The following is a 20,403-nucleotide window of genomic DNA, read 5'->3' on the forward strand; positions in this document are numbered from 1 at the left end:
ATGCGCTTCCCAGTACATTCAGTTTTATAGTACAGTACTGAAAGTGAAGGAATAAAGTATGAAAACCTGTTAAATCTAAGTAAAATTTTTTTTTGCAAGATGTGAAAGTTTGTTTAGTTTCTCTTTGACAAACATTTATATTTAGTTAGTGCAGAAATGAGAAATTTGTTCAGCACTGGTCTGTGATGTCAGGATTTCCCCTTCCCCCAGTGAATCTAGTTTTCTATGTGTAGTGGTTTATGAGTCCTTTCTATTAGCAAATGGCAAATAATTGTATTTAAATGAAATATAATGAAATGAATTAATTATAAGCTTGATGCTCAGCTGTGAGAATAATTGTTTCATTTACCACATTTAAACATTGTCTCTTTATTAACAAATCATTTTAGATAAAAGACCATTTCCTAGTTCTCCATTTTACCCCCTTCTTTCCTGGGGCATTTTCTCCTAAAATATTCTTTGCCTAAAAGTTACCCTACTTGCTAAATAATCATGATTATAAATATTTGTGCATCATTTTGAGTTCTTTAGAAGAAAAAATTATGATTGCAAAGTGTTAGAATTTAACAGTCTCACACTTAGGCTATCTTCAGATATCCTACTTTCCATTGTGTAATGGGACTATATTTCATATAATAATTTCAAATTCTTCTATTTATTAAAAATATTTTTTTCATTACAAATGAGGAAAGCTTAAGTAGAGGTGAGACTACAGCAGTAGAGGGGAGCCTAAACTCCTTCTGTAACCCTCAGTGTTAAACTTTGCAGTATTATACCTACTAATTCCCTCTCTTCTTGAGATAGAGAAATGGAAACAGTTAACTGAAATAAATGTTCATCTCTCCACTCCATATTTCACATCCATAGGTTCCTAGGGATATATGTGTATGATCTTAAGTTGTTTTAAAACTGCCATGTTCCCGATTTCCAGACCTCCCTTCCCCAAAACACTATTTTCTATCTCTAAAATGGGAATTGGATGAAAATTTTAAGTACTTTAGGTCCTTGGAATAAGGGACATTTGAAATGTTTGCAACATTTTAAAGACATTTGTCTTCGACAAAGGAAAGTTTTAAAGTAGATGATTTCATTTTTTTCTGATGACATTCTATTAGTTCTCTCAAGATTATCTTTTTATATCACCTCACTCTTCATCTTCTCTTTAATGGCATTCGAATAGTTTGCTGATCATGTAAATTTGTTTTCTAATTTGTATGTTCTGTAGAAATTTGAATGTGACATTAACTACTACCCTCCTTTAATATAGATGGTAGAAGTCTTGATTATGGAATCTTGAAAATTTATTTTTTGACACCTTAAAATATTTTTTGAATAGGTGAAACAGGCACAGAGTTCAAAAAAAGGATAGATTTAGTGAAAAGTCTCCCTTTCATCTGGATTCCCAGCCACTCGGTTTCACCAGCAAGATGACATCATTGGAAATCTGTTTTTCAGATGATCTCTTGAAAACAGTAGGAATGATTTAGAGAGTGCCTAAGAGTTATGAAGGAAGAAACCAACTGGGAAGTTATTATGTCCCAGGTGTTAGATGGATGGCAGTTTGAATTTGTATGGTAGCAGTGGATATGGACATAAGTGGATGAAGGTAAAAATAAGACTTGGTGATTGATTGGATATATGGGAAGAAAGATGAACTTGTGGGAATTGTTAAGATACATTCTATTTAGTGTGAAAAGGAATAGGGAAAGAGGGCCAGGTTGTGTGTGTGTGCGTGTGTGTGTGAGAGAGAGGTTGGGAGAGAATAGTGTTGAGTTTGTGGAACATCTAATTTAGTGATGTGTGCTTTAGGCTATTGGAAAGTCATGCATGGAGCCTGAGACGATCTCAAGGTTGAGAGATACAGGTGGTAATTAAATTCAAGGGAGTGGGTAACTGCTAGTCACTTTAAGGGAGAGTATGGAGAGAGGACCTAAGAGAGCCTGGAAGAACATATTATTAGGCTTGCTGAAGTAATGAAAGTTAGCCAAGGAGCTGAACATAGACTAGTCAGAACTAACCAGTTCTCCACTCTTCTTTTGCTTTTTCTTTCTCCTTAAACGAACAAGCAAACAAAACCATTTGATTATGTAAAATCTGAAATTTATACAATAACAACATACTTATCTTTCACTATCATCAATTCACAGCAATCTTGTTTTGTTTGGCCCCCCACCTCCCCATTATTTGAAGCAAATCTCTTGACAACATATTCCATCTGTAGTAACTTTCAGTCTGTATCTCTAAATGTCAAGGACTCCCTTTTAAAACATACCTGTGGCACTGCCATCATCGCCACACAGCATTGTTGTCTTCATACCACTTCATATCAGTGTTATTGTCAGTGTTAATCAGTTTCTCCGATTATCTCAAAAGTATTTCTGTTTTTGTTTTTTGTTTTACAATTTGTTCTAGTCAGAATCCAAATAAAGGCTCAACTTTGCAATGGGTTGATATGCCTTAAGTTTTTTAAATATATGGGCTCTCTCATATTTCATTTTTCTCCCTTGCTCTTTATTTGTTTAAGAAACCAGAGTATTTGTTCTGTAGTATTTCCCATAGTCTGGATTTCCTTGATATTGTCCCTTGTATTTCTCTTAAATTGGTAGTTAGATTTAAAGGAATTCTTTGATTCAGGATTAATTTTTTTTTTTTGCATACTTTATAGATGGTGTGTACTTCTACCAGGAGCCCCTTAATGTTTAGTTATCTTTCTGTGATGTTAGTTGGCCATTGGTTATCGCTATCTAGATACTGTCTAATTCTATCATGACTTCTTTTTTTTTTTTAAGATTTATTTTTAATTTATTTCTTTCTCCTTCCCCACCCCCCAGTTGTCTGCTCTCTTGTGTCCATTCGCTATGTGTTCTTCTGTGTCTACTTGTATTCTTGTCAGTGGCACCTGGAATCTGTGTCTCGTTTTTGTTGCATCATCTTGCTGTGTCAGCTCTCCGTGTGTGCGGTGTCATTCCTGGGCAGGCTGCGCTTTTTTCGCGCTGGGCGGCTCTCCTTATGGGGTGCACTCCTTGTGCGTGGGGCTCCCCTACGCGGGAGACACCCCTCCGTGGCACAGCACTCCTTGCGCATACCAGCACTGCGTGTGGGCCAGCTCATCACATGGGTTGGGAGGCCCTAGGTTTGAACCTTGGACTTCTCATGTGGTAGGCAGATGCCCTATCTGTTGGGCCAACTCCACTTCCCAATCTATCATGACTTCTTTATTAATTAGAACACTCCTTTAAGAAGAAACTTCTGGGAAGCGGATTTGGCTCAACTGATAGAGCATCTGCCTACCACGTGAGAGGTCCAGGGTTTGATCCCCAGGGCCTCCTGAACCGTGTGGTGAGCTGGCCCAAGTGCAATGCTGATGCGCTCAAGAAGTGCCGTGCCACGTAGGGGTGTCCCCTGTGTAGGGAAGCCCCACGCGCAAGGAGTGCACCCCATGAGGAGAGCTGCCCTGTAGATTCCTGGTGCCACTGACAAGAATACAAGCGGAAACAGAAGAACACACAGCAAATGGACACAGAGAGCAGACAACTGTGGGGGAGAGGGGAAAGAAATAAAAAATAAATCTTTAAAAAAACCTAAAACTTCCCTATATTAAAGTATTTGGTTACCCTGAGTGTCATGTGGGAAGTTACCTTGATGCAATGATAGTACACTTCCAGGCAGTCTTTCCCAGACAGAGGTCATGGGGAAAAAAAGTTCACAGACCAAATTAACATGCTCAAATCACATGGTCTCTTCAATCAGTTTACATTGAGAAACACAGGGAATGAGATGGGATTAACTAAAACAAGATTCGGCTGCAAGTGGGGAGGAAAGACCACACTGCCTGAATCCTGTGTTATACAATGTGTTCATATTGTATATTTCTGCCATATTAACCTTTCCTACTGTGATGGTATGTGGTTATAAGGACCAGGGTTGAGGTTTGAACAAGGAGCCCACACTGGCACACAGTCATAAGGACAAGTATGTCTGCCACAGCTGTAGTTTGCCAATACGCTGATGAACAGCCATGGGTTTTATCTTTATTCTTTGGGCAGAGGACTCATGGGCTAGAATGGGTGTCACCAATGGGTGGCTGAATTTAGGACGCATGAGCATTAAGTGCTCATGCATATTTGGTGCTTATTGCCTGTGTGTTTAATCTTGTGCCTATTTAGTATATCGTGAATATTTAGTCCCTTGTAAATGTGTATCATGTATATTTAGTACCTAGATACCTCAAGAATATTTGTTATCTTTTGTTTTTTTCTGTTTACCTTACATGTAGTAATAACTGCTTATCTTAAAAATTTTTTTTTCTTTATCAGAGAAGTTGTGGGTTTAACAGTCATGCATACAATACTAGTTCCCCATATTACCACCCCATTATTAACACCTTGCATTGGTGTAGAACATTTGCTATAGTTGATGAAAGCACATCTTTATAATTGTACCATTAACTGTAATTCATGGTTCAACTTAGATTTCATTGTTTGTGTAGTCTGCTTATCTTTATGTAACACATTCTTTGAATTCTGTTCTAAAATTTTTTTTGCTTACTAGCTGCTTTTCTATACTTAAAATATTTTCAGAGGCTTCCTGTATTTTACAAACTTATTCATCTTCTTATATTTTATAAACTACAAACTTATTCATCATTGTAAAAGAATTTAATGATCTCTAAAGTAAAAGTATATTACACTGAGGTGACTGGAAGGCAGTTATATTGGTCAAGGTTCTCTAATGTTTTATTCTTTCCCTTTATTGGGAAGAAAATGGACCAAACTAAATGGACCATGGGCCCACGAGAATTTGAAAGGGTGGTAAAGAGAAGGTGAAAAGAACATTCTGGACAGTGTGACCAGAAGGTACAAAGGCTTTGCAGGGAAGAAGAGCATAATATAAGATAAAGTTGGAGATGGGCTGGGACAGCTCATGCCTATCTTGTAGGCCAGGAGAAGGATTTGGGGCTTTAATCTTTAGAGAAAGAGAAGTTCATTAAAAACTCTTAAAGGGAGGTGGTGTGTGTCTGACATGATCACATTTACTTAGGGAAAAGAAGTTCTGGCTACCAGAGAGAACAGTTTGGAGTGGAGTCAAGAGTGGACTGGGTTCCATCATTGATTTTATTTTGGGACTTGAGGGAAAGCGAAGTATTAAGGATGACTCCTCGGTTTCTGGCTTGTGCAACTAGATGGATAGTGGTGTAGTTCATTGATACAGGGAACACTGGAAGATGATCATGTTTGGTGAAAAGATGAGTTTTGGGCATTTTGAGGTTTTATAACTTTCTAAAATATAATTTCAAACATGCAAGAATTTACCCAGATTCATCAATTGTTAATGTTTTGTCCCATTTGTTTTACCATTCTCTCCATCTCTCTACCTTTCTGGCTCTCCCTCTTGTACAGACACATTTGTGTGTGTATGTATAGATATGTATACAATATATTCTATATACATATTTTTTGAATCATTTGAGACATGGTGCCTTTCTTACCTCTAAATACTTTAATGTGCATCTCCTAAAAAAAAAAAAAGACATTCCTCTTATGTAATCCCAGTTAAAATGATAAAAATCAAGAAATTTAACCTTGATATGATACTATTATCTAGTCCCCAGCCTATATTCAATATTGCTAGCTATTTTAATGTCCATTATTGCTATTTTTTCCTCCTTCGAGGAGATAGTTCAGGAGCATGTATTGCATTTATTTGCCATGTCTATTTAGTCTCCTTTAACCTAAAGGCATTCTTCATTCAGTCTTTGTTTTTCATGACATTGACACTTTTGAAGGCTGAGCAAGCCTTTTCTTCATGTACTATCCTTTTCTTTTTTTTAAGATTTATTTTTATTTAATCTCCCCCCCCCATTGTCTGTTTTCTTGTGTCCATTCGCTGTGTGTTCTTCTGTGTCCACTGGCATTCTTGGTGGCACTGGCAATATGTCTCTTTTTTGTTGTGTCATCTTGCTGTGTCAGCTCTTGGTGTGTGTGTCGCCACTCCTGGGCAGGCTGCACTTTTTTTGCGTGGGGCTGCTCTCCTTACGGGGTGCACTCCTTGTGCATGGGGCTCCCCTATGCGGGGGACACCCCTGCATGGCATGGCACTCCTTGTGTGCATCAGCACAGCACGTGGGCCAGCTCACCACATGGGTCAGGAGGCCCTGGGTTTGAACCTTGGACCTCCCATGTGGTAGGTGGATGCTCTGTCGGTTGAACCGAATCTGCTTGCCTGTGTATTATCTTAATTATTCCCAAACTTTATTCACCCTGTGTGCAGGTGCAAACAGCCAGTTTTCTAACCTGCTCTGGAGTGCTGGGCCCACATTCATCAGATGACCTCCACCTTTGGTCTGAATGACTAGGATAGTATTGAGATCTTGGCATGGGTGCTGGCAGTGTCCCAACAGGAATACATAGACAATATGATGAAATACAAAGTGTACAGAGACCTGCTGCCAAATAAGAGTTCATGGTAATTCAAGAACTGGAGACCATTTTCCAACCCCTCCCCCTCCTTCTGTTTCTTACTTCAGGTATCTCATCTTCATTGGCTTACTTCTTTCTTGTCCCATTCCCTTCTACACTCTCTTTTTCCCTTCATTTCACATCTCTCCACTCCTTCTCTTTCTGATCCTCCTCTGTGTCAGCTGAAGTGCTCTTCCCTCCCCAACCTCCTGCCACAGTACCATCCTGGTATTCTACAAGGGACCAGGGCAAGGCTGCTTGAGAAATACCCAGAGACAATCCAACTGGCAGCTACTTCATCCCATAGGAGAGAAATTCCCATTGAGAAAAGTCTTCCTATCCCCCCCTCACCCCTACCATTCCTCCCAAGATCAAAACAACATGATACCCTCTCCCATTCCATTCCTCCATAGTGATGGAAGAGGTGATCAGGGGTCATGAGAAATGTGAAATCCCTCTTTTCAGTAGGCCATTTATTTTAAAGAAGATTCCTCTTTTTGAATTTACTTTGTGTTTGCTCACTATTAGATTGAAGTTATGCAAGTCTGGCAGGGATACCACAAGAGATATATCCTCAATATATAGTATCAACATGTTTATTGTGTTATTAGTGGTGGTGACTTTAATCATTTGGTTTAGGTGGTATCTGCCTGTTTTCTCAACTATATTAAAGTTACTATTTTTCCAGTTTTAATTATTAAGTAATTTTGGGGGAGATAATTTGAAATATCCTGTTCATTAACTTTACCATCTCAGCATTCAATGATGATTGTTGCATGAGTCATTTATTACTATTCCAAAAATTTCCTCCATTTATTAGTTGGCATTGTACTATGAGGAAGACTTTTCCTTTCTTTCTCTTTTACTTATTTATTCATTTATTTATATTAGGATGGAATCATCGATTCTTGTTTTATCCTCTGTTATCGTTATTCTGGTGCTTAGATTGTTCCAGATTTGGCCAATGGGCATTATCCTCTGTTATCGTTATTCTGGTGCTTAGATTGTTCCAGATTTGGCCAATGGGCACCCCTTCCATGCTGGACCCAGTGTCCTTTTGATATGGCCTCATGGTTAGCATTTCCTTTCCATCAGGCACAAAGATGTTCTGAGCTCGTTTTGTATTTTTCATTCTTGCCCCATTGGAAATACAGCCATGGTTCTTCGAGGTTAAGAAACCGGGATCTAGGCACTAAGCTTATTGCTCCTGGGGTGAGCATATAGAGCAAGGAAACACAAACACATGTGTGTGTTCATAATGTATATCTACATCTATTTCCTTGTGGATCTATATAGAGATATATAGGCATATATTTAAAAACTCTGTTCACATCGTTACTTCCAACTGCAATCCAGGAACACAAAGTTCATTCTAGTCTTCCTCTTTTCCATATTGTAATTTCCCATTGACACTGAGAAATCTGGCTCCCGTTTTGAGTTTGAGGTTTCTTTGAGTAATCAAAGTGAAAAGTGGAGTAGGCTGGTGGCTTTCAAGGATCTGGACTCAGATGCTTTGGTCTCGTAGGGTAGTGGGAGGAATGGCATTCATTCATATTTTAAGCTCAAGAATGCTGTACAACACCTCATCTGGTAATGAGGAAGAGGGAAGGATGTAGCTAATTTTTAATAGGTTCCTTCTGTGAAGTCAAGACTGTATTTGTTGAGGTACTTTACATTCTTTTAGTAAATATTTGAATGCCCATTGTGTTCCAGGCACTCTTTCAGGTGCTGGTGACACAAGGTAGAGAAGTATCCTACTTTCATTGAGTTTATGTTCTAGTGGGAGGAAGCAGAAATAAACATGGTTATTGTGAGGAAGTAATAACTGCTATATAGAGAATTAAAATATGATGATGGATTGGGTGGTGAGGGAAGATAGATCTGAGGAGATAAGTGAGGCCTGAATGGAAGCAGCCAGCCATGCAGAGGTTAGGGGGAGAGGAGCATTACAGGCAGAGGGGACAGCTAGTTTACAGGCCAGAAGGCAGGAACTTGGCATTTTCTAGCAACAGAAAGGCTTGGTGCCTGGAGCATCGTGGAAAGGGTGGTGGTAGAAGAAGTTGAGGTCAGATTAGTAGTAGGTCAAGGACTTCTTTGTAATCTGGGGAAATGAGAACTCAGAGAAGTTAATTCTGTGATCAAGATCTTGCATCTAGTAAATGGTAAAATTAGGACATGATCAAGTCTTATTTAATCCAAAGCCTGTACTTTTCCAAAGCCTGAATTTTCTCTACTATATTATGCTGCCTTTTAATGTAGTGAATGCAGGTTGTCTGATATAAGGATTATTTGAGAGAGAATACTATTACAGAAGTGAAGAATAGGCCTAGAACAGGGGTTCTTAACCTTTTTTGTTCCACAGAGCCCTTTGCCAGTCATGTGAAAACACACAGACCCCTTACTAAGTCCACACTATACGTGTATTATTTAATAAATATGTCACACCTGCACCAACACATCCCCACAAAAATTATGTGTTTGTTTTTTTTTTAATTCAAGCTCACAGATCCCTTGTTAAGAACTCCTGACCTAGAAGGAAAAACCTAAAAGTTTTTCAAAGGAGGTATAAGGAGTGAATGATTGTTAATAGCCCAGAATCTGGGAGTTATTGGGGAAAGAGGGAGTTGAGATCTGGGAGTTACTTCAGAACAAGGAATTTTTAAAAAATTGAGTACTTACCATATACCAGGCACTGCATTAGGTACTAGGGATTTATATCATGCTGAGTAACAGACATGGCCCATGATCTCTGGTTATATGTATCAGGGTATCCATTTCAGTACATCAGCAGGGTTTCTAAAAAAAAAATTGCCATTTCGATAGGCAAAATGTACCTTATTCTAGTTTTTTTAAAATTTGATTATTGATAACTGAACTTTTTTCATGTTATTGGCCCATTTTGTTTTTTGGTTAATTTCAAGTTCAAGGTTTGTGGCTTATTTTTGATGGAAGTTTTTGAAACTCAGTGATATTTTAGTAGTTGTTTTAGAAATAATTTTTAGATTTGGTAAATGGGTAATGCTTCTATGATTAGTGTGGTGATATTTCTAAAATGTATTCCCCTACGTATCCCCCTCCCCTTCATTGTTTTAAAGAAATCTGTATCACTTGCTGGAATATGGATACAAATAGTAGCTAACCCAGCTTTATAGAACATTGCCTTGTGCAATACTGTCTCTACTCCCTCTACTGGTACTTCAGGCATTTCAGGTGAATGTTAATTTCAAAACCTAGACCTAGTCCACGTCTATAACAACATGATTAAGGTAAGTTCTGCTTAAGTCCTGGTGCACAAGAAAAACTTGTCTCTTATCCTTTGCAATTCTGGGAGTGGTGTTAACACTCACCCATTCCTTAAGTATTAATTTCTTCCTTCTGTGTTCTGGAGATTAGGGAAGAGAGAGTGAAGCCTTTTATCTTTGAATTTGCCTGCATATTTTCTAGTATGCCGTTTCAGTTCATTTGTTTTATAATGTGATACAACTTCAAACTTTTTTAAAAATGAGACTCTTGTACTATTGGCAAAATGATAAAACATTTTTGAACTCTTCTATGAGGCAGATTTAGTTCTTGAAAACTTGTTTTTAAAGTGACCTGCTTTATAATATTTAATAGGCAGTTTTAGAGATTTTGGGGGTAGAAATTCTGTTTTTTTGTCATATTCTTGAAACAGTCTTTTGACTTGCTCTGGGTCCTTTCCCTTTTCTTTGCATTGAGATCTTTTTAAAATTTTTAGGCTTTCAGAACTTAGGTTTGTGGGTATGTCTTCCATTTTCCAACCTTGGGCAAAACCATTATTATTTTTTTAATCTGATTAGCAAGGTGGTTTAGGGCTCTGCATTTTTCAGCCTAATGCCCTTGGTTAAGCTAACCTTTTTTGTTTTTTACCTATAAAAAGGGGATAAATTGGTTAGGATTAGATAAATAAAATGTCTTAAATGATTGGACAGTGTCACACAGAATATCCTTAATAAATATTAATACATATTCTATTATTTATCTGTATATTACTTGATTTTCCAATTTCACCAAGTTGTTATAAAGATGATGTATGAAAATGGATGTAAGAATAGTAAATAAATGTTAAGTGGTATGTATAGGATATGATAGGGAAGTTTGTAATTCTGATAATGAATAATTAACTTTTCTTTGCACAGCTAGTGTTTAGTTCCAAAGACAACTATAGGAGTCACTTTTTAATTGTTTCGGGAAATAAAAGCCATTATGTACACATTTTATAATAGTTATTTTAAAATTTAACATTGCTGTTTACAGTTATGCTACTACATAATTTCTGTTTAATTCCTTTAATACTAAAATTTAAATAACTATCAGCACTGTTTTCTGCAGTTTACATAAGTTTATGTCCCATGCTGAGAATGCTATATTAAGCTTAAGGCTGGCTCACTACTGGCTAATACAATTAGAAAGAAGGAAAGCACTTTCAATTATTAAATGAGGATAGTATTTTTGTCTGTCACCAAATTCCTAAATTGACATGTCCACGCTTGACTTCTTTCCAGAGCCCTGTATCTTCACCTGCTTATTCAGTATTTTACTTTGATATTTTTGCTGTTGTTTCAAACTCAGCATGTATAAAACAGAGTATATGATCTTGCTTCCAGAATTGGTGCTTCTTCAGAGTTCTTTTTTTTCCTATTAGCAATACCACCATTTTCCTGGTAACCCAGGCTTGATGAGTTTTGATTTCCATCTTGAGCAGCCCCCCTCCCCTTTTTGCCTTATTTCTTGGTACATTTGGATTTGTCTCCAAGTCTCTCCTGTCCTTTACTTCCTGTTGTAATCATTACTTCCCTTCACCTCCATTTCCCTCTATGTAAAATAATCTTCTAATTTTTGCCACCATCAATATTAAACACCAGATTAATTGTCCCAAAACATTCCTCTTAATGTGTTACTCTCCAGAGTCCTTTAAAACTGTCAGAGGTGACTTTTATCTATTCTAAAGGCCTCTTGTTTGAAAGAGATACTACTTCCAGTAATCTTATCACCAACCTTCCATTCCAGCCTTATTCTCTCTATTCTCCTTACATGAACCCTGTTCTTCACCCAGATCGTTCAGTTTGTTATCTTTTGAACACATCTTATAGTTCTTTCTCTCCTTTTTGGGAAGCCTCTTTTTTTTTTTTCCTAAACAAATTCTGCCTATTCTTCCTATTCTTTATTTCTTTTAGATGAATTCATGTCAGCCCATGGTGACACTTCTCTGACCTCACTTAAACTGTTCATTTTTTCATTTGGCACTTAATCATTTACTACTTGGTATTTTAGGTTGGTGCAAAAGGAACTGTGATTTCGGACCATGAATTTTAAATCATCGTAACTAGGCTCAAACACATCTTTATTAATCAAAATAGGGGCCATTACAATCAACAAATTTTGCCAATGAGAAATGTTTATTCCTGTAGTGTAAAAAATGTACTCCGGGATTCAACGAACTCTTGGAAAGCATTTTCTGCATCCTGCTGGTTGTGGAAGCGTTTTCCCTGCAACAGTTGTCGAGATGCTCAAAGAAGTGGTAGTCGGTTGGCGAGAGGTCAGGTGAATACGGCAGATGAGGCAAAACTTCGTAGCCCGATTAGTTCAACTTTTGAAGTGTTGGTTGTGCGACATGTGGTCAGGCGTTGTCATGGAGAACTGGGTCCTTTCTGTTGACCAGTGCCGGCCGCAGGCATTGCAGTTTTCAGGGCATCCATCGATTTGCTGAGCATACTTCTCAGATGTAATGGTTTCGCCAGGAATCAGAAAGTGGTAGTGGATAGACCGGCAGCAGACCACCAAACAGTGACCATGACCTTTTTTTGGTGCAAGTTTGGCTTTAGGAAGTGCTTTGGAGCGTCTTCTCGGTCCAGCCACTAAGCTGGTCATCGCCGGTTGTCGTATAAAATCCACTTTTGACCTCACATCACAGTCTGATTGAGAAATGATTCGTTGTTGTTGCACAGAATGAGAGAAGATGATGTTTAAAAGCGACGCATTATAAAATTTTCAGTCAGCTCATGAGGCACCCACCTACAGAGCTTTTTCACCTTTCCAATTTGCTTCAAATGCTGAACAATCGTAGAATGGTTAACGTTGCGTTCTTCGGCAACTTCTTGTGTAGTTTAAGAGGATCAGCTTCCATGATTGCTCTTAATTGGTCACTGTCAATACTCTGATGGCCGGCCACTATGCTACTCATCTTCAAGGCTCTCATCTCCTTTGCAAAACTTCTTGAATCATCACAGCACCGTGCAATTCATTAGTTCCCGGACAAAAGTGTAGCTGATGTGAGTCATCTGTGCTGCTTTATGGCCCATTTTAAACTCAGAAAAGAAAATCACTCGAATTTGCGTTTTGTCTAACATCATTTCCATAGTCTAAAATAAATATGAAATAAACAGCAAAGTAATAAGTCATTAGCAAAAAAACATAAAACAAGAAATGTACATTAAAATGATGTATAACAAAACCACATTTAAGAATGTATGCCAGTATCAAACAGCAATTTCAGCAATGCAAAACTGCAATTACTTTTGCATCAACCTAATATTTTTAATTTCTGAATTGTTTACTTTACCTGCCTGCCTGCCTAGTCTTTTTGTAGGTTGGCTCCATGAGGGCAGTGATTATTCCTAATTCTTTGGATTCTCCAGAAACATGCTGGTATATAAAATACTCAATAATTACTGTAATATTTTTTGATGAAAATATTTTTCTAGATAATAGGAATTTTTTAAAAACTTTAGGTTGAAAATTGCCAAGGACTGTATTGGTGCTTTGTGAATAAATTTTTTGAAATGCTGGCTTTCATTAGTACCATGATCTTATTGAGCTTATATTAAAGCTGTCTATTCAGGAGACTGTTTAAATCAATGATAGGATGGCTGGCCTCAGGGAACCTCACTTTCCAAAGAGGAGGCAAAGAGGGGATTGGCTTAGTCCCAGGACAGAGCTGTCAGGTTCTCTGATTGCTGCTCCATGTTAACTTCTAACTTACATGTATCTACTCTCCTTCTGGGGCACAGACCTGATTCTTGTCCTGGGAAATACAAGAGGAAGGAAGAAAGAATAAGAGGTACAGGATAGAAAAGGAAGAGCATATAAAACAATGAGATGCTTTTTGTTTGTTTCAGTAATTGTGCTGCTATTTTGCTTTAAGGCAGCCTCTGAAGTTGATTATGGAGTAGACACTGGGAGTATGGGGATTGGTATTCTTCACGGGAGATTACAAGCTGAAGAGATATCTGACAGGAAAACTTTGTTTCCTCCCCACGTCATTTGTAAACTAGCCCCATCTCCATTGAAACTTTCCGTTGGGTGCCCAGGAAGGCTCTTGGGGTAGGATGGTGAGTATGTGAGAATATCTGTGGGAGAAGGTTTACTAGTGTAAGAGACTTTCAAGAGAAGTTCTTTACATGATAGATATAACTTCCCCTCAACTTCTTCGCATCAGCAGGCTAAGCAAGGAGGGAGAGAGACCACGGGCCTGGGAGAAGGGTTCCTGTTCTGCAGCTGACTAGTTGTAAAACTCTGGGCAAATGATTTTATACTTTCAGGTGCAGAGGCCTAGGAATCACCTAAAATAGCTGTTAAAGTACATTTCCTGTTTACTTGAATAAATGGAGGGAACCCGTAGGAGTTATTTTTAGAAATCTTTTAGCTCATTCTCTGGACCTGACTATGCATGTTGGAAAAATTTCTCCAGAGCCACTAAATGCATCCTCTCATTCTAGATTATGTGCCAAGGTTCAATATGATACATATAAATCGTCTTTTCAGTTAAAGGATTACTGCTATTTTTGATGGGAAACTTAAATTCTTCTACATGAATACTAATTAATTAAATTGTATTTGTTTTATTACAAATTTTCTAAGAATAATTTTTTCTTAATCTTTATAGAAAATGTGCCAGAGGAACTTCGAGAGCCATTTTACACGGATCAGTATGACCAGGAACACATCAAACCACCTGTTGTTAATTTGCTTCTATCAGCCGAACTGTACTGTCGTGCTGGGAGTCTTATTCTGAAGAGTGATGCAGCAAAACCCCTTTTGGGCCATGATGCTGTAATCCAGGCTTTAGCACAGAAAGGTCTTTATGTCACTGATCAGGAAAGGTTAGTAACTGAACGAGATCTCCACAAGAAACCCATACAGATGGTAAGTCTTTATATATACTCAAGATTACTTTTATGTTTGAAGTGCATACTTTTGAGTGTGAATTGTACTGTTTTGAAATTGGATTGTCAACTCTGTTTAGAGTTTATTAACCATCTTTTTCTTATAAACCGCTTTTCTAAATGAAGGAAAATTATAACAAAACAGTTTTGGAATGTTTGTTGCCATACAATACTTGGGAGAAACAAATACATAAGCTGCAAGTACTTTAAGGTGATGTTCACTCAGTTTCTTCGATCATAGAGAGCCTAGCTAGAAGACATGGAAAATGCATACTTGACTTTATTCACTAGGAAAGAGATGATTTATAAGTGTTGATTTACATGCTTGAATGACCTCTTGGTAAATTTCTGGATATCATGTTTTATTTTGTTTAATAACCATGAACTCATTCTTATATAAACACACACACAGACTCTAAGCTAGTCTGTACAAGCATGCAGGAATTCTCTCATAGATGTGTCTCTGGAGACTTAAATCCAAATATTTGCATTTGTTTTATCCTTGTTCAATGTATTGCACTGCTTTAGCATAAGTTTCACAAAATGCTGGTTACCATCATGAATGAAAATAGAAGGAAAACCAGTTTTGTATACTTGATGCAATGAGATCATGCTGTCTTAAATGAGAGTAGTCTGGTTTATGGAGGAAGTTGAGGAGTATATATAGAAGAATATATTATCAGTGTTCATGAAATTTAAGAAGGGTGAACAAAAATTAATTTACCAAATCTAGTACAGAGTGAGGGGATTGCCTAGTTTTCTTTTGGCCTATTTCTTTTTTTTTTTTTAAACTATATTATATATCAAATTATAATTATATATCAAGTTATAATAAGCCTAATTAAATACCTTGAAGGAATGGAGAATAATGACCTAAGAATAACAGTTAATGGCTTTTAGTTACAGATTTATAATAGGATTTTTAAGTATAACAAAGAATGTTTATATCTGTTATCAGCTATGAGACTTTCAACTTTTGTTGATGGTTCTGAATTCACATTATGCTTACCCTCTGACTTTTGTGTACCTACTTAATGCTCATGTCATGTATCTGAGCAGTTTGCCAGCACCAGGGACAAGCAGAACTCTGCGTAGGTGTCCTAATTACCCTATGTTCAGCCTGTCTAGAACCACTCGACTACTTCTATGTTCCTGTTATGATTACTTCCACTTCCATTGTTTCAGGGACAAGCTGGTAGTTATAAAAGCACACTGTGATAACTTTGTGAATCAGTATTGCTTAGTATTAATAGAGCTGCTCTTTTAGATACAGATATGGGGTAGGTAACCTAGTTGTCTTTAAAGTAGGTTATTTATTTTATATTCTCTTTAATAAGAGTGCATCAGACTTCATGTTTGCTGCATTTTTTCCTAGTGTTTGTAGGTGTAAAGATACAGTAAGAAGATACTTTTAGAAATAATTTTTAAATAAGGGGTTTGGTCAACTGCTAATTACTTTACTCTTAGGTTTCTTTCATATTGTTTTGATCCTGTTGATAGCTTTGAATGCATGCAAACCTGATTGACGGAAATTATTTTTAAGGTATGTAATTTAAGTGATATGGAATCTCCCTATTTTTCTGGTTTTAACTTCTATCACTGGTTGTTAAAATTTGAGCAGGCTTTATACTTGACCGTATCATCTTAATCCTTTACAGTGTCGTCTTTGCTGACTCAACATGTTAATATATACTTGTGGTTTTTGTCACAGTTTGATTTAAAGTTTTCCAGTTGCTGAGAAACTGTGGTTGATGATATTGAAATATTGTGTTAATATTTTCCTAAAACCTATGTTAAAGATCTTATGTAAATTATCAGTTTCCTTCTTTGTCTTGCTTTTTTTGAAGTATAATGAAAAATAGAGTGTTTAATTGCATAATGAAAAATAGAGTGTTTAATTGCAGTGAATATATTAACACCCCTTTCCTCCTCTAAATTATCTAGTAATTGTGGGATATTTTATTTCTGTGTGCTGCCTCACAGCCTTTAGGGAAAAAAAATATTGTAATGAAAGCAAAAGTGTATTACCTTAATGTTTTTTAAGAAATAAAGTATAGCACTATTTCTCCTTGATTAAAGTCTCAGACAGTATGAATTGTTGTTAGAAGAATATACACCAAACTGTTAACTTTGATTTCTTTGGGGGAATGGGATTAAAATGGAGTTAGGGTGATAAATGGAGACTTTCATTTTTTATTTGATATATTTCTGCACTGTTAACATTTTTTTTTTTAAGATTAATTTATTTATTTCTCTCCCCTTCCTCCCCGCCACCCCGGTTGTCTGTTCTCTCTGTCTATTTTGCTGCATCTTCTTTGTCCGCTTCTGTTGTTGTCAGTGGCGTGGGAATCTGTGTTTCTTTTTGTTGCATCATCTTGTTGTGTCAGCTCTCCGTGTGTGTGGCACCATTCCTGGGCAGGCTGCACTTTCTTTTGCAATGGGCGGCTCTCCTTACGGGGCGCAGTCCTTGCGTGCGGGGCTTCCCTATGCGGGGGACACCCCTGCGTGGCACGGCACTCCTTGCGCGCATCAGCGTTGCACATGGGCCAGCTCATCACATGGGTCAAGGAGGCCCGGGGTTTGAACCACGGACCTCCCATGTGATAGACGGATGCCCTAACCACTGGACCAAGTCCACCACCCTGTTAACATTTTTATATAATTTTATACTATTTCTAAAATTTAAAACAAAAAGAAATTTTACTTCAAATAAAACTGATTATTATCTGAAGTGTAGAGTGCTTTGTGTATATTGTGAATATTTCTGAGAGTTAAACTGTTAGGAGAAATGAGTACTCTGCTGTTAACCTTTAAGCCGATATGGGAAGTAAGAGTAAATAGTGAATTCAGGTATTCCATAAATGGCAATATGAAGCTTTAAGATGACTTTTTTAGAGTTTATTTTAATAATCAGTCTTTAAAAAAAGATATATGACTAAGGCAAGTTTGAGCAGATTGTATTAATTTGGGATTGGGTTTTGAAAAGAATGTCTTTTTTTTTTTTAATGAAAAGATATGTTGGAGAAAAATGCTTTTTATCTGAGAGCTTTTAAAAAAAGATTTTGAGAGAATAGACTTTTAAATGTTCTCTTCTATATTTGTATCACTAGGAAAGTATTTTCAGACACTTTTTAAAATAAAATATTTTTTAAACTATATCATTCAAGCATGAACATACATAAACAAGAAGTATGTAGTAAGAGTTGTGAACTTACAAAACAAACATGCATATCATCATATAGGGCTCCCATACATCTCTCCACCACCAACACCTTGCATTGTTGTTCCATTAAAGTCAATTTCACCACAGAAGCAAAATCTGTAAGATTGCTAGAAGAGATTATAATTGTGATCTGCTTAATGAACATTACAATATGTGAGGAAAGGACAAATGTAAACAATATACCCAGTTACATTGTTAAAGTGCACATAGTTCTGAGAGCTAATGGGGATGTTTGCTTGCATTAACATTAAAGGTAAGACAATGGTGACCGTAGGAGGAGTAATGTACATGAAGATCACAGGGGAACATCAATTAACCAAAAGTGTGTTCTGGCCCAAATCATGTTGTCAGATTATTTATAAAAATGAAAACTGGCATCGGTGATACAGTGCAAATTGTACAGTCCTTGTACCAAAGGAGGCAAATGCTAAAGAAAATAGCTTGAATTCCATGCATATTTTCAACATTATCACATTGGGCTAGGAGATTTGGTCAGTGTCATAAAATCTTAAATTCATAGACTTTTATATTCAAAAAGAACCTTAGAATTCAAATCAAGTGTTTGTAAAATTTCCTGACCATAAGAGTTACCTGGGGAATATAGATTGTCTGAACCTGAATTAGAACTGTTAAATTAGAACCTTTAGGGGAGGGGTTGGGACATGTATTTGTAACAAGTGTTTTAGATGATTTTTATCCTCAAGAATGTATGAGAAATATTGATCTATAATCCTGAGTTACTTTATGTATGTGATACCTAGGGCTTAGAGAGTTAAGTGATATGCCTAAGGCTGCATTGCTATCTAATAAGAAAATTAGAATATGAATGAGCTAGACCAGCAAGTTTGCATGCTTAAGTATTTGAAATCATGTTTACCCAGCTATTATCTAAACTGTAGACTGAGTTATGGATTAAATTTTTGGTTATGAATCAACTTTGCAATCATATTTGCATTTTAGGAAAAAAGTTCACATTTATAAAACTCAATTATTTAAAAGTATTATTTGTATGTAGGTATATATGAAGTGTTTAATATGAAATAATGAGGTTGATTTTCATATGACTTGTAAAATGAGATTTGTTATTTATTCAAATCTTGGTTTGAAACTATCATTATAGAGGCTAACAGTTTATTTTGAAATGCTTTCTTGTAGGGAGTACCAAGAAGAGATAGAATATTCTGTTTACTTAACAGAAGTTAAAGTGAGCAGATATGTTACCACATGAGTAAAGCATAAAATGTTCTCTCATGAACTGTCAGTATTATATATGGATGTTTTGGATATTCAGAAAATATTTTGGAAAGAAAAGGAAAGTCAGCAGGTGTAAGCCAACAAAATGATTATATATCTATGCTACTGGTTTACACTGTTTTGTTATAATGGAAAGGGCAGTGAAGCTGTGGTTAAAACATCGAGAAAGATGATGGAGAAATTTTTTACCTTCAAACAGGATATTCCTAGATGTAAAGAAGTGTTATTTTATGAAATTTTGTCTTCTGTGCATCAGAAGCTGACCATTTGACAGCTCTACTTGAATGATGTTGAACTTAGAATCCAGTGACAACTAATTAATATGAAATAAGTACTTTAGCATTTGGCATTTAAGCATTTGGCTTTGGGAACCTTGAGGTGGATATGATGATTTCTGGGAAGGCATATGATAGAAAGATAAATGGAATTTCAGTAGGTAGGAAAAGGGATGAGTTAAGAATGGCAACCAGATTGACCTAAGGCACAGCACAAAACTAAAGACATGTTAGAGATAGGACTAGAAAGAGGGGTCTGATCACGGAGAAGCTATGAGTCAAAGTTAAGAAGTTTTAAAAACTTTTTTGTGAATTAGAGGATCATGAAATAAGTTTTCATACTATTCTCTGTCCATGTCACCCCCACCCCCAACACACATACCTGTCTTAAACAAATAAAGCATTGCAAAATACTGTGAAACACGTTGTGGACTACTATACTGTCAATTTAGTGTAATTTACTGCAATTTATTAATTAATTCCCAGATGTTCATGATTTGCTCTATCTACTTATTCACCCACCACATTATCTGGTAACTCTTTTTATTTAGTAAACGTTTACTATGTGTCTGGCAGTGAGCTTACGCTTTGTATATTCTGTCTCACATAATTTAATTCTTACAGCAGTCCCAAGAGGATGGTCTCATCCCTGTTCTACTGAGGAGGAAAATGAAGTGAGAACCTAATTAGGGTCACAGAGCAGGCAGGATTCAGTATGTGGTGAAGGCAGGATTCACACCAATGTCTGCTGTAACTGTAAAACCCAAGCTCTTAACCACTACATTAATTTTATATTTTGCCTAGGTAATAAGAAAGGGAGGTGGAGAGATGAAAGTAGAAATGGTGTGCTCTCCTGAAATCTGACTGGGGGTTTGGAATCTTGGGTAATTGGCCTGGTTCAGGCTGCTTTTCAAAGTTAGTTTACCCATTCAGTTTCTGTCTTGAAGGTAATGTTAATTTCATGCACTATGAAAGTAACTGTAGCAGTTAAACTGGAGACTGTTGATAGT

General features: G+C 36.8%; 1 protein-coding gene across 4 annotated transcripts in view; it reads left to right on the forward strand.

Moving 5' to 3' along the window:
- The window catches only part of CAMSAP2 (calmodulin regulated spectrin associated protein family member 2), a 123,712-nt gene that overhangs the window by 7,331 nt on the left and 95,978 nt on the right, over positions 1 to 20,403 (forward strand). For all 4 annotated transcript variants that reach the window (XM_004478690.4, XM_023584713.2, XM_023584714.2 and 1 more), the window contains exon 2: positions 14,362 to 14,621. In XM_004478690.4, the coding sequence (XP_004478747.2) occupies positions 14,362 to 14,621 (260 nt within the window). The remainder of the gene's footprint in view (positions 1 to 14,361; positions 14,622 to 20,403) is intronic.

The sequence above is a fragment of the Dasypus novemcinctus genome, chromosome 13 (genome assembly GCF_030445035.2).
Source record: "Dasypus novemcinctus isolate mDasNov1 chromosome 13, mDasNov1.1.hap2, whole genome shotgun sequence".
In the NCBI taxonomy this organism is placed as follows: domain Eukaryota; kingdom Metazoa; phylum Chordata; class Mammalia; order Cingulata; family Dasypodidae; genus Dasypus; species Dasypus novemcinctus.